Here is a 15667-nt window from a genome sequence, read left to right on the forward strand (position 1 = left end):
TCTAATCTGCTACTGAGCCATCCAAAGAGAACATCTACTGTACTTACATATTGTCTCACACCTTTATATAGAGACTGTGATTTTTAAACACAAACTCATATATGTGGTACAATGAATAAAAAGAGGCTAAAGAAATGTTTGTTTTTTTAAAAAGTGGAATAAAGTGCACAGGAAGCACCAAAAACGTTTAAGCACAGTTTTGGTCATGAAGGCCATTGCTTAGTGGCCTGCTGTGTGTGTGCTTGTACAAACAGATGGTGTCCACGTGTGTGGCCTGTGGGGACTTTTAAGCGGTCCACCTGTGGCTGTTTTGGGAAGTCATGCAGGTATTTAAGGTTTGCGCTCGGTCCTCAAAAGATTTAATGAGTGAAAACTTCAAAAATTTGGAAAAAGAAAATGAGTAAACTACTCACGACTACTCAGTAATGGCACGGCGCAGAGGCAGACTAGGAATGGGAATCTGATTAAAATTCCTTGATGCACTTTGGGGAAAATGAACCATAAATTAATATATTATTTTAATGGCATGGTCGTATCTGTCTCTGAATGTTCTGAACCACCTTTTCAATGCCTGTCATATTTTGCAGAATAATCAGATGCCATATATTGTATTATCACTGTTGTTTTTTTTAGTCTTTATTTTTATTTATTGTATGAATGTTATGTACTGTATAATTTCTGCTGCCATGGCAAAAACATGAATGGTAGGTTAAGTGAAGACTCTAAATTGCCCGCAGGTGTGAATGGTTGTTTGTTTATATGTGCCCTGCGATTAGCTGGCGACTGGTTCAGGGTGTGCCCGAATGCCCGAATGAATGAATGAATTCTGTCTATAGGCGTTGTGATCTGTGTGGCTGTAGCTCAACTTTCCATAGTTGAAGTTGTGTACTTCTTTTAACAGCAAACAAGTTAAGACTGAATCAATAGTGCCTCTGCTGACTGGTTTCTCAATACAGACATAGGCTCCTCATCCCTCTCCCTGGGGCACTCCACTGTGGTCGTCGCCCCTCTCTCCCTCAGGCTATGTGGGGTCCCCGGTTGTCTTGGGACTTATGGTAGGGTGTCAGCGCCTTCCTGCCTCGAACGGGTCCGCCTTCTGGGCCCTGTTCTGGTCACTGGGCTATGGTTGGTTTGGGGGTGGGGGTGAATTAGCTGGGGAGGGGCTTCCCCCCTTTTCTCTGTAGTCTGCCTGCTGGCCGGGCCCACTGGAGTCTAGCCTCTTCACACACACTGCACATTTTGAGTACTCATACTGTACATACTCCACACATGTAGCAAACGCACATCTCATTTAGGGTACCCTGGGGGACTGGCACTGGGCATGGTGGGGCGGGCACTGAGCAGGGTGCTGAAACAACTGTGCTGGTTTCCGGTCTGCTTGCTCCGTCCCACCCCCACCCCCTTTCTGGAACTGGTCGGGGCGCTTCGGTTGGGCTCGGGACATCCCTGGGTCCTGGGTGGCATCCCCCTGGTTGGGTCCCCTGCTGGACGGGTTCGCTGGCTTGCCCCCCCTTGTGGGTGGGGGGGCACATCCTGTCCTGCCCTTTTCTGTCCTCTCTCATCTTGTTCTCTTGATTAGTTATTGCATGTCCTCACCGGGTGTGTCTCCCCCACCCCCCATCCACAAATAATAACACGATTTGTTGTAATGTGCTCAAATATCTCGACTAACTATTGTTCTGCTGTGGGTCGCACCCCTATTCCCCTTGTTCACTCTGTCCCTCTGTCTGTCCCCTAAAACACTTTTCTGTCTGGCTGCATTTTGAATAAACATCAGAATAATTAAAACATTGAAAAATAAGCAGAGGGAGTATTTCAAACTCCCCTGTTGGCCAGGAAAACTGTTCCAGCACAAAGGCATACAGATCCACCATTCTGCAAGGCCATGCAGCTGAACTGGACAGGTTTAAAAAAGAAAAGAAAAGAAAAAAATACAGGCATCCCCAGTGTCAGAAATGACACTGAAATGACATGAAATGTTGATTAGAGTGTTCTAGTTCGCGATAGAAGAATCATTCAGCATAAAGAAAAACATTTATATTTGAGTAAAAAACTAAACCATATATTCAAATATCCTAACTTCTCACAGAAGTATGGTGTCATTGACACTGTTGGACCCATTATCCCCGCTTTTACGTTAACCCTCACACAATCACATCTCTCTTTCCTTTGCCAAGCTTTGGCCCTCCATTTTTCCAATGTTGTCTTGACAGATGCGTAGCTGTCTGTTTTGTCATGTGACAGTAACTGTGCAGTCGGGTGTCTCAGGCGGCTGCAGCCCCGACAGGACAAGACCTAGCTCAAGGCTCTGGGTGAATGAAGGAGAAATGAGGTCAGGAGAAACATGATTTCTATGCAATGAACTGCTCTTCTAATACTTTGCACCTGGTGTAGCTTTGCCATTTCATTTGGCAAAGTTTCAAAATCAACGATGCACAGATGAGTCTAAACTGCCATCAACAAAAGATCACCATACCTACAGTGAAGCATGGTTGTGGCAGCATCATGCTTTGGGGCTGTTTTAATGGGGGCCTTAGTCAATGTGGAGGTAATTATGAATAGTTCCACATGCTAGTCAGTGTCAGCACAAAACCTTCAGGCTTCTGCTAGGAAGCAAAAATGTCACGAAAAGCCTTGTAGAACAGCTGAACTTTATTTGGGGTTATCAGAGGCACTTTAAATAATGTTTTGAGTCCCATTTTATAATGCGTTTAAATGGAATTGGTTAGCTCTGTGACCACAAGCACATCCCAAGTTATAAGGGTGTGTGCAGACCTGTGCAACCACATTATCTCAGTTGTTTGTTTTTCCTTCTCCTTTCTAAAATATTATTTTTTTTCAATTGGGTTGTATATGTTATAGGTCACATTAATGGTGAAAAGTTTTGAAATTGTTTATCTTGGTCTCCTTTTTTTATATCATAAAAACCTGGCTTTTTAACCGGGGTATGTAGACTTTTTATATTCACTGTATAAATAAATCTAAATATTGATGTCTTGGAAAATGGGTTGCTGGTCTTTAAGAAACTCCTTGTCAACAGTGGCATGGAGTAAGCTGAAATGATACATAAAGCAAACCTTTATTATCCGCATTTTCATGTGGGATATTTATGTGATTTCCAGTAGGGCACGCAGGCTGAAGATTTCACAAGCACAGTACTGAATTGACGAGTTTTGGTCACATAGCTCAGAGGCATTGCATACTACTTACTGTATGTGACTCTGTGACAGATTTATGATGGGTGGAGCCCTAACGCCGCTGCTAGCATGTAGGACGGAAGCAACCCGCCATGTGTTCACTCACAGTGGAACCTGCCTCAATGCTCATTATTTTCACCAAGGTGAATTTTATGGAGTGTGTGGTGGGTGGGGGGGGGGGGGGGGGGGGGGGGGGGGGGGGTACACATTGTAAACTCTGCTTCCCCCATAATCCTTCTTTTTATCATGTAGGTGAACATTCAGCAGTTTTATTTGGACAGCTCCCTGAAGACCATGATAATTATTCATACATCAAACAGTGAACTTTACCCATTTATTAATAACTGCTTCAAGTTTATGACTGTTTACCTCCAACCCTGAATTTGATCATGCTCCTGAGATGTTTTTTTTAGTCTAATGCCCTAAGATCTGTGATATTCAAGAAGATGAATTATATCTACCTATCTGTCCTTTCTGAAGTTGAGCAGAGCATCATTTTTAATATCAAGAGAAGCGGCCTTCATAATCAGTGGGTGAGGGGGCTACCATCTTTGTTTCAGCTTGGTTTGCCTGCGAGGATTTTCTGGCTGTTTGTGTCTTAGATGGTGCAACCTTTGGCTCCTTCCGCTTACATACCGTATTTTCACGACCATAAGGTGCACTTAAACGTCTTAAATGGATGGGGCACCTTATAATGCGGCGCGCCTTAAGTGTGCACCGAGTTCCAAAATCTGTAAATGTTGTTGTGTGACTTTGATGAGCGCTCCGCTTGACTGACTGGGAGCATTTCCTGCCGACACGCTGCTTATATAGAGGAAAGGCGGACGTGACTGAGGACAGCATGCGGACGTAAAGGGTGAAGGGTGCGCGTGAAGGAGGACGCTAAAGGCACGCCCCCAGTAGGTATATAGTATGTGCATTGTGCAAAACAACATCGGTTTGGCTAAGGACCCCCGAAAATGGCACCTACAAAAAGACACAATTACGAAGCACAGTTTAAACTGAAAGCTATCAGTTACGCGGAGGAACATGGGAATCGAGCAGCCGCGAGATTCAAGATCAACAAATTCATGGTTCGCAAGTGGATGAAGCAGGAAAATGAGCTTCACACAATTTGTGAATGGATTGTGGATGCTTGGGCTAACGTGTCTGCTTGCACTGTTGTTCGGGGTTTCGTAAAAGCCTGTTCGTGGATTTTTAACGCAGAAGTCAGAGGTGTGATTGTGGTCGGTGGTGCGGCTGGATGGGTGTGTGGTGTGAAAGTGTCCTTTTCAAATCTGCAGTAGAAGATGTTCAAGTCGTTGGCTCGTGTACTATTGTTCCCAGTTTGGGGTGATCGTCGCTTGTAATTGGTCAGCGATTGTAATGCATGCCAGACTGATTGAGAGTCGTCACACGATCAATTACAGCAAAAAGGAAAATCCCATAAAAAACATAAACACAATATTTGCCATCTACAGAGGCCATTTTAAAGATAAATCACAAACCCTCCTGTCTCGAGTTGCTTGGATGTAAAGCAAAGACCCTGAGTGCAATAAAGCTGCAAAGCCGAGCTGATAGCAAGTTTTAGCTGGCGACATGCACAGTGAAACTGACCTGTCTGAACTCATGTCTGCATCTGTGTTTACATAACAACTCAAAAAAGATATCTTGTGAAATAACTATTGAAAATTGTTATAGCTCCTAGCGTCATGACAGCCACAAAAGAACATCAAAAACATTTAATTCAGTTAAACACAAAGTTGCCCAATTAGTTGTGCGCTGACAGATAAGCAAAAGGCTTATATTCTTGTAATCGTGCTGAAGTTTGCTCCGCCAGAGAAATGTGCACATAAGACACACAGCTGCGCATAAACAAACAACAACAACTGTCACGTGTGGGGAGTAGCTGGACCCAAGAGCAGGCGGAGGCAGATGTAAAATGATGAACAGTTTATTGAGCAAAGGTTATGGAGGTGGTCCTGGATGTGTTGGCAGGTGGCGTGTGGACAGGTGGCAGGCAGTGGACAGAACAGGCGGCTGGCTTGGTGGCAGGAATGACGTGGGTCAGGAACACAGGGGAGCACTGGGAAGGAGGAGACACAATAGGTAAACAAGGAAATGAGGAGTTAAGTGGCTTACTTGAGTACGGTGGGCCATGGTACCTCTAGGATAGGCTACAATACTTTGACGAGGATTTCCTGGAACAGGCAGGCTTAGATACCGGTAGTGATGAGGCTGATTGGAGACAGGTGCTGAAAACAAGGGAAGGGGGAGAGAGGGGACGCAAAGCGCCCTCCCGGCTCCAATAATGGAACTGCAGGGCAGTATATGACAACAACATTAAAAAAAACACACACACACACAGTCATTACTGCAGGTTGCACCATATAATAATCCTTTTAAAAATTCAATATCTGTTTGATGTTGAAATTGTACTATATTAAACTTTGAATGCACACTGATAATTATCCCAATCTAATAATGTAATCCAATCAATATTATTATTTTGTCTGAATGTTGATTTGCACTATTCAGTTGATTTTGAGCAGCCTCCTTTTCTCCTTTTTTTCCTCAATGGAATCTATTTTCTTATCAGTAGCTTTTCCCATTCAGGTCTCTCGACCTTATTCTCACTACATCATAAAAACAAAACAAAACTCTTGCTCTACAATATCACAGCGTTACGCTAGTTAATCATCCATCCATCCATCCATTTTCTGAGCCGCTTCTCCTCACTAGGGTCGCGGGCGTGCTGGAGCCCATCCCAGCTGTCATCGGGCCGGAGGCGGGGCACACCCTGAACTGGTTGCCAGCCAATCGCTGGGCACATACAAACAAACAACCATTCACACTCACATTCACACCTACGGGCAATTTAGAGTCTCCAATTAATGCATGTTTTTTGGGATGTGGGAGGAAACCGGAGTGCCCGGAGAAAACCCACGCAGGCACGGGGAGAACATGCAAACTCCACACAGGCGGGGCCGGGGATTGAACCCGGGTCCTCAGAACTGTGAGGCTGACGCTCTAACCAGTCGTTCACCGTGCCGCCTAGTTAATCACCAATCCTCAAAAAAAAAAAAAAATAATTCCAGCACTTATTTTCCCCTGCAGCAACAGCTCACAACACATTGCTTAAGTAGTAACACGCACACAGATACAGTAGCCACAACGAACAACAGATCTTCCTGTAGTCATTAAACACTGCACTTTCACCAAACACTTGGCCAAGATTCCAGCATTCGTCTCTCAAACACCCCTGGTTATTGGACTCGAACCTGAGGTCTCGAACCCCTAACCTCCGGACTCGAACCAGGAGTCTTTATAACCTGGACTTTAAGGACTCGAACCTTATCAATGCAATGTGGGGAAGAGCAATTACCAATACCACTTAATACAAAGGCAAGATTGTTTCAAATACAGTACACCATACACCCTGTCCTTAATTCTTCGGTTGGAGGCAGGACTCGTGCGTTTGTCCTGGATGATCAATCACTGCCGGGGTTCCCTGGATCGGCGATCAATCCTAGGATCCCACTTCTGACACCAACTGTTTTGGCAAATCTTTTTCTGACAGAATAAGTAAGGAAGCAATCTTGTCTTTGTGGGTTTTTATTACAAAAAAGAAAGAAAGGTCTTTACAAAGAGAGTAACAGGTACAAGTCTTATCAGTTGTCACCCCTTACTGAAGCCCAGACAAAAATCCCCTTTGTTATATCGAAGTGAGAGAGACCGAGAAAGAAAACAAAACAATTAACTTTGTCCAGCTGCACTCTACTTATCTTTACCGAATAGCAGCTAGTCGTCACAACACAGCTAGGAACAATTAGTACGCACAGTATGGCCGGGAGAGAGCTAGTAGTCACAATATAACAATAAAGCCTGTAAAGGTTGTATAAAACTAATAGAAGTAATATTTGGTATATATAAAACATAAATTTTCCAACACAAATATCACAAGGTTTGCTACCTTCAAACCTAACTATCAAACGTGCACCCAAACCTGGCGTATGATTTGGCCTGAGCTGAATTATCAAAAGCCATCTTGCCCTTCCTCCTGTTTCGGCATGCACTCCCCTCCTTTCTCTCAGCCAATAGACCCCCCACCCTCCTAACCTCTTCCTTGTATGCAACCAGACATTCTTGACATTTTACAAAGGTTGAAAGACAAAGAACCTTTTTGTCCTAATAAGGCTGCACTCTGTACTCTACCTGAATGAAAATATGAAGAGAGGGAGGGTGAGTGTGTCTGTGTGTGTGTGTTTGATTGGGGTTTGTTTATGTTACAGAGGCAGTTCATACAAGTATGGCACAAATCTATGAAATGCAAATTAAGGTGTCTAAGGTTAATAAGATGTTGTTGATATGTTTTTGGTGCAAAAACATATACTGTATATATTCTAACTGTTGAGACCTGAGCTGTTTAGGCATTTGATGCCTTTTTTAGATGCACTAACATCTCTCCAAAATGCAGTGTGTATGTGTATATATATATATATATATATATATATATATATATATGTAGTATAGTTCAGTTTTCCGGCAGTGGGACCATCAGTGATCACTTTTGGCCCCAACATGTCAATAGAACAAATACAATTTAGTATTTCAAGTTCTTATGGATTGAGCTACTCTTGATAGGAATTAAGTATAGGGCTCTGTGATTACATTAATTTCAAGTCGATCACAGTGATTAGCTCGTGGATATTTTCGCCATCAAAAAGCGGAAATGTGCATGACAGCAGCCAATCAGAGTTGTTCTTTTCCTACTCCACTTCCGTTTGCATGTTGTGAAAGCAAACAGAAACCGTGCCTTCTCGGCTGACCCACCCCATAACGAGATCGACATGCCCCGTCCGGCTCAGCCATTCTACGTAGCACCAGACCAAAGCAGCGATCACTCGTGTCATTGTCATTATTCAAGTGATTCGTATCATGCCAAACCAGATAATCTGTATTGTTATTACCTTAAACATTTTGAAAGTAGCAATAATGGTAACAGGGTCTATATCGTCATAACTGGAGAATGATTATGTTTACCACCCAAGGTTTTTTTTGTAATCCCCGAGGGGGCAGTTTGTTGATTTTGTATCTTGTATACCTCTAAAAATACTCAGGACTTCAAACTAGTGCACTGTTGTTATATTTTTCTACATACGTTGCACTGTTGAGTGAAAAATTTATGTTCATTGTTATTTGCTTTATTATATGCTTATATAATGTTGGGTTTACTATGTTAAATACTGACTATTGAATATTGAGTGTTGCTTTTGGCAAAAGACATTTGATCAGAGTATTCAGTCCTGCTATTTTTTATATTGTTAAATGTTTTGTGTTATTTTAACTTGAAACTGTGTAAATGATATTGTTATTACAGGTGCACATTTGCAAGTAGCTATAATGTTACCCTAATTTGTAGAATCATAACTTGAAAATTATGTTATTCACATTTTAAGGCATTTTCATTATCTCCGAGGCGGGCAGTTTGTTTCTTTTGTGTCTTGCATACCTGCAAGGTACCCTTTACTACTTCTGACAATGGAAATTTCTTATTATCCGGAATGGTGCGGTTTTCCCAGTTGGAAACAGGGCTGTTTCAAGGCTGATGTAAATGTGATATCGCTGTGAGTAACTCAGCAACAGACCCTGATGCCTCGTCTTCAGTCAATCAAGCAGACAGACAGATGTTCTGCAAGTGAGTGATAGATATCCTGCATCACTCCAGGACCTCCGAGCGTAACTCACAAGGACCCAAGGTCCTTGTGGTCTCTTCTCATCTCTCACTCTCATCCACTAAACCCCTCAGCTCTTACCTCTCGCCTCGTTTTTTTGTCTCCATCAATCTTTCTTTTAACTTATTCCTCCTCATTTTCTCAGAAAAACGTGCTCTTTGACAGCAACAGAGATTGTGCTTTCGCGAGTGTAAGCAAGGACGGGGGCATGTGCTGACATGGAATTGTTTACATTGTTCGTCTGGCAGCGGGACAAAACCTTTTAACCTTGAACAACCTGAACCCCTGGCTTGGTCGCTCACATTGCCTTATGTCACCGCCAATCTGAGGTATCTACCTTATTCCCTTCACTAAACATAAAGCTGTGGTCCTGAGTTATGCAATCCCCCCTGCATTGCTTAATCCTCAGTTTTAAAGGTGATGCAGTTTTGCAAAGCCATATTAATACAAGCGAGAATACAACCCCGTCTCTGTGTCGGTTCGGCGTTACATAAGGAAAGTTAAAAATATCCAGATTTGCCTTTTTAAAGTACTTGGTATGGTTTTGACACAGAGCATGTTAAAGACATCTTCTCTTTGTAATTGTCTCGTTTTGTCCCCCTCCCAGTGTGTTTCTCGCTTTCTGTGTGGGATTTCTGTCACTCACTGGGCTGTGGGTAGATATGGGATCATATTCAGACTTCCAGATTCAATCTGCTTACGACTCAGGAGCCAATATTAGCCACACGGTCGTTGTTTTACTCATGAGCCCGGTTGCCTTGGATACGTTGCATAAGAGGGAGATGGTAAAGCACTGTGCCCTGTGCTTATTGGGAGACAATATGGCAGGTCTTGCTTTTTCTTCACTTCGCTTAACTGGATATGTCAAAACACTGCAGAGTCCAGTGCGCCCCTGATGCCACATCTCTGTCACAATCAACTCCAAAATTTCTAAATAAATATTAAATGGGTATGTTCATGACAAATTTGAAATCTTGTTGCGGGAATAATTTGTAGCTCATTATAAAAGAGTCTTGTGTATGTCATCCTTGGCTATGGTTCAGGCTTTTTGATTTTTTGTGTTGGCTGCACTGAGACCAAAATTATTGACACCACAGGGATTGTCCTTCCATGGGTTCCATATATGCAAGGCCGTAGAGGAAGTGCAGTTTGAGCGTGAAAGCAGGCCTTAGTTCAAGAGACAGCACCATCTATCTCCTCTCCCTTTATTTCACAAGTGCTCTTTGACTCCTAAAAAAGACTGGACTGAACAAGACACTTCAAATCAACCTGCTTGATTTCTCCAAAATGTGAAAATAATAGGGTTATATTTTGTCTAGCTGGATGAGTAAACTTCTGTGCTGTGCTATTAACACAAGTTGACTTCTTCAACAATGTACGTTTCCTAGTTTGTAGCAAGCCAAGAAAGGAGTAGGAGAGGAAACTCTGTGTGAGAGAGCCGTGACTGTCTCCATCCACGTGTTTAGCAAGCACCATCTGCTGCATTTATTCAGGCAAGAGTGGAAATATTTGGTTGATGAGGAGCAGATCTGTGAGATAGAGCTGCCACGTGACCACCACTTAAGTGGTGTCAACTGGTGTTCTGAAAAACAAACAGACACACACAGGCAGCACAAAATAAACGTGTAGAAAGAAGCATTTTTCACAATGATAAAAAAATATGGCAATGGCTATTTACTCTGTGGGATCAAAATTAATACATGTTATGATTTAGTTTTAGCTTCACTGCGAACACAGTTTATGTTACAGAGTAGTGCTTACTGCAAATATCATAGCATAAACAATTTCACTGAAAATAAACAGAATTTATTAGAGGACTCCATCCATGCTAGTATTAGTGTATTTCTGTTGAATAAATATGTACAAGAGTACAGTGGATATAAAATGTCTACACCCCCCTGTTCAAATGCCAGGTTTTTGTGATATAAAAAATTCGACCAAGATAAACCATTTCAAAACGTTGTCCACTGTTAATGTGACCTATAAGCAGTACATCCATCCACCCATCCATTTTCCATACTGCTTATCCTCACCAGGGTCGCGGGCCCCTATCCCAGCTGACTCCTGGCGGGGTACACCCTGAACTGGTTGCCAGCCAATCGCAGGGCAATAAGCAGTACAACTCAATAAAAAATAATTTAAAAAAAACTTTTAGAGAGAGGAAGTGAGGAAAAAAAACAACTGCGATAATGTGGTTGCACAAGTGTGCACACCCTCTTATAACTAGGGATGTGACTGTTTTCAGAAACAATGACTTTCAAACTCAAACTCATGTTAAATAGGAGTTAGCACACACCTGCCACCACTTAAGGTACATTTGATTACTCCTAAATAAAGTTCAGATGTTCGAGTAGGGTTTTTTGTTTTGTTTTGTTTTTGCTTTCTCGCAGATGCCTTAAGGTTTTGTGCTAACACCTGGAGAAAATCCACCCAAGCACAGGGTGAGCATGCAATCCCTCACCTCAGAATTATGAGCCAGATGTGATAACTAGTGGACAATGCACATACGTATAACAAAAATAACCATTGCTTTTGGAGCCAACCTTCTTTCCTGGTTCAAGTAATATCTCTCTGATCAGTCTTATTTTATCCAACTTAAAACTTTTAGATTCCATGACTCCCAAGATCAAATCTGGTGTTCCTCAAAGCCCTGTACTCAGCCCTCTTCTCTTCATTATCTACATCCTACCACCTGGTCAAATCCTCTGAAAATTCACTATCTAGTTTCACTGTTGCATCGAAGACAACCAGGTCTGTATCTCCTCCAAATCTAACACATCCCTTCGCCCATCCTCCCTCTCCGACTGCCATGCAAGTATAAAATCTTTGGTCACTCACAACTTTCGCAAACTAGACAGCAATAAAACTGAGCTTCTGCAAATCACTTCACAATCCACCTTGGCAATATGTAACTGTTTTTCAACTTTGTTCTCATAAAAAAAATAAAAATAAATAAATAAATCTGTCATTTGAACAGGGGTATGTAGACTTTTTACATCCGCTGTGGATAGTATGTACCAATATATTATTTCACGTAAACTTTTGAATGTATTTCCAGGTGCAGATGTTGGTGGTCTAATGGATCTGGAATCTCTCTACCAAGGCGTGGAGCAGAGCATCAACAGCACCCGAGCAGGACGTGCTCGCAGACAGAGCGTGGACCGCGCCTACAACATTGAGGTTCTGCTGGGTGTCGATGACTCTGTGGTCCAGTTTCATGGGAAGGAGCATGTCCAAAAGTATCTGCTGACGCTCATGAACATAGTAAGTGCTGCTCTCTCAAATATAGACTGGTTAGCACATCTGCCTCACAGTTCTGAGGACCCGGGTTCAAATCTGTGAGTGCGAATGGTTGTTTGTTTATATGTGCCCTGCTGTTGGCTGGCGACCAGTTCAGGGCGTACCCCGCCTCTCGCCCTAAAACCGCTGGGATAAGCTCCAGCACGCTTGCGACCTGAGTGAGGATAAGCGGTACAGAAAAAGGATGGCTGGATGGATAGATCCTAATATACAACCCCAATTCCAATGAAGTTGGGACGTTGACAAGATATTTAATGTTCAAACTGATAAACTTTATTGTTTTTAGCAAATAATCATTAACTTAGAATTTTATGGCTGCAACACGTTCCAAAACAGCTGGGACAGGTGGAAAAAAAGACTGAGAAAGTTGAGGAATGCTCATCAAACACCTGCATGGAACAGGCTAATTGGGAACAGGTGGGTGCCATGATTGGGTATAAAAGGAGCTTCCCTGAATTGCTCAGTCATTCACATGCAAAGATGGGGCGAGGTTCACCTCTTTGTGAACAAGTGCATGAGAAAATAGTCGAACAGTTTAAGGACAATGTTCCTCAACGTACAATTGAAAGGAATTTAGGGATTTCATCATCTACGGTCCATAATATCATCAAAAGGTTCAGAGAATCTGGAGAAATCACTGCATGTAAGCGGCTAAGCCGAAAACCAACATTGAATGCCCATGACCTTCGATCCCTCAGGTGGCACTGCATCAAAAACCGACATCAATGTGTAAAGGATATCACCACATGGACTAAGGGACACTTCAGAAAACCAATGTCAGTAAATACAGTTCGGCGCTACATCCGTAAGTGCAACTTGAAACTCTACTATGCAAAGCAAAACACATTTATGAACAACACCCAGAAACACCGCCGGCTTCTCTGGGCCCGGGCTCATCTAAGATGGACTGATGAAAAGTGGAAAAGTGATCTGTGGTCCGACGAGTCCACATTTCAAATTGTTTTTGGAAATTGTGGACGTCATGTCCTCCGGGCCAAAGAGGAAAACCATCCGGACTGTTATGGACGCAAAGTTCAAAAGCCAGCATCTGTGATGGTATGGGGCTGTGTTAGTGCCAATGGCATGGGTAACTTACACATCTGTGAAGGCACCATTAATGCTGAAAGGTACATACAGGTTTTGGAGAAACATATGCTGCCATCCAAGCAATGTCTTTTTCATGGATGCCCCTGCTTAGTTCAGCAAGACAATGCCAAACCCCATTCTGGACATGTTACAACAGCGTGGCTTCGTAGTAAAAGAGTGCGGGTACTAGACTGGCCTGCCTGCCGTCCAGACCTGTCTCCCATTGAAAATGTGTGGCACATTGTAAAGCGTAAAATACGACAACGGAGACCCCGGACTGTTGAACAGCTGAAGCTGTACATCAAGCAAGAATGGGAAAGAATTCCACCTACAAAGCAACAGGAAGTCATGGGGAGGTCAAATAATCCTGGCAGCACACACACACACACACACACACAGAGACAACAACTGAATGAGGATTCAATTCCATCCCACATTCTCATCTAGCAATCAGCCACGGGTAATCCTTTCTTCTCCATCTGAATATGATGAGATTTCATTTTTGTGTGTGCGTGTGTGTGTGTGTGTGTGTGTGTGTGATAGGTGATCCCTGTGCTCTGAAGTTGCATCCACACTACATTTCATCGGGCTTTGTGTCCTGTCACCACTCACTGTCGACATCTCCCCCTGGGGTTTATGCATACGCGCGTACACGTACAGTGTGAGTGTCGGCTTAAACCCGCCACAGACTTTAAGATTCACAAATTAAACCTGTGGCGCACAATCGTGTGAGTGTGTTTGTGTGTCTGTATGAGTGTGTGTTTTCCTGTAAACTGTAGCTTGGAGGATGGCGTGCTGTGCAAGAAGCCGATCTCCGACTGCTCCGCAGGTGCAAACTTTGCCACGTTCTTTGTCTCGGCTCGAAGCGGAGGAAGAACACGAGCCGCTCTTCTCTCTGCCGCCACCATTAGTCGTGTGTGAGACAATAGAAGAAGAGAAAGGAATACGCAGCAACCCCCTCTCCTCTCTGTGTGTGTGGGGGGGGGGGGGGTTGATGCAGAGGGAGAAAGAGTATTTTAAATAGCGCATCTGGAAAAAATGACTGACAGCCCGATAAACAGAAAGAAATGTTGCCTCCCACATGTGGTGTCTTTGCAACGCTCCTCATGAAAGTTTGCTTTGCTTTCCTCAGGTTGGGTGTGCCTCCTCCCTCCCTCTCCATCTCTCGTTCTCTCTCTCTCTTTCACACACCTTTTTCTCCACACTCCTTCCTGACTTTCATCACCAACACTGCTCATAAATAAATTGTTGTGGCAAAGAGTTACTATTCAGAGAAAATATTTATTTACTGTCGCCACATCAGCCTCATAATTTTGTTTGGCTTTTCATTTTGTTGGAAATTCACTGTAGACAGTGTGAAATTTATAGCCGGCCAATTAGGGTGGTGTTTTAGTTCTGTTTATTTATATAACATCCCCAATGCACTTATTTTACTCACAGTTTACAGTTTAATTATTAACTAAACTAAAGGCTGGGTTGTTGCTGCTTGTTGTACAACAAATTATCCCCAAGCACACGTGTCAAACTCAAGGCCCAGATCCGGCCTCACAGCATCATTTTATGTGGCCCAACTAAGGCAAATAATGCGCGTCTACTTCATGTTTCTAGCCAAAATATGTACCAAAATTGCAAATAGTCTTCACGCTTAACAACACTGAGATATAGATAAGCATTTTTTGGTACCAATTAAGATTAATTGAAAAATAGTTTCTATTTTCCTAGACTTCCTATTTCAAAACTAGTTATCAACCAATATGTTGTAGACTTTACACCGATCTGATCGGCCTGATAGGTCGGTATCGATATTTAGCATTTTATGCTGATCGGCTGATGGGCTTTAATGTCATAATTCGCCGATCCGATCAATGACGTCATTGATCGGCTCCGTAAAACACATTTACTCCGCGTCGCCATCATGCACAGTATATTTGAATCCAAAAGCTAGTTTATTTTTAGCCTTGTCGCATGTCTTTTTACGTAGTACTGTAAATAGCTGACGGTCAATAAAGTTATTAAAAAAAAAAAACATGTCGGCAGTGTGGAACAGACAACACGTCTGAGACAGACAAGACGTGATGCAGACCAGAAGACAAATTTGCTCTTTCACGATTGCACTATGTCAGACTACTGCCATAAGATCTTGTATTCCGATACCACCGCATCCCGTTTTTTACGATCATTGGGCTTTATCTTGTCAACTCAAATGCGACCGACTACACTCATTACTGTGGCGACGACAACAAGAGTGGATCTCGATTCGACTGTATTACAAGAACAAAATGGGGAAAAACACTGTACTGGTTAAGATAATCGCTAATCGCGATTAGCTACAATGCTAATCTGAACAAAACGGACAGTCATTGTTGGTTA

General features: G+C 42.8%; 1 protein-coding gene across 3 annotated transcripts in view; it reads left to right on the top strand.

Moving 5' to 3' along the window:
- LOC133484550 (A disintegrin and metalloproteinase with thrombospondin motifs 2-like) overlaps positions 1-15667 on the top strand; it is a 170597-nt gene that overhangs the window by 113156 nt on the left and 41774 nt on the right. For all 3 annotated transcript variants that reach the window (XM_061787313.1, XM_061787314.1, XM_061787315.1), the window contains one exon: positions 11970-12175. In XM_061787313.1, the coding sequence (XP_061643297.1) occupies positions 11970-12175 (206 nt within the window). The remainder of the gene's footprint in view (positions 1-11969; positions 12176-15667) is intronic.

The sequence above is a fragment of the Phyllopteryx taeniolatus genome, chromosome 10 (assembly GCF_024500385.1).
Source record: "Phyllopteryx taeniolatus isolate TA_2022b chromosome 10, UOR_Ptae_1.2, whole genome shotgun sequence".
Lineage (NCBI taxonomy): Eukaryota > Metazoa > Chordata > Actinopteri > Syngnathiformes > Syngnathidae > Phyllopteryx > Phyllopteryx taeniolatus.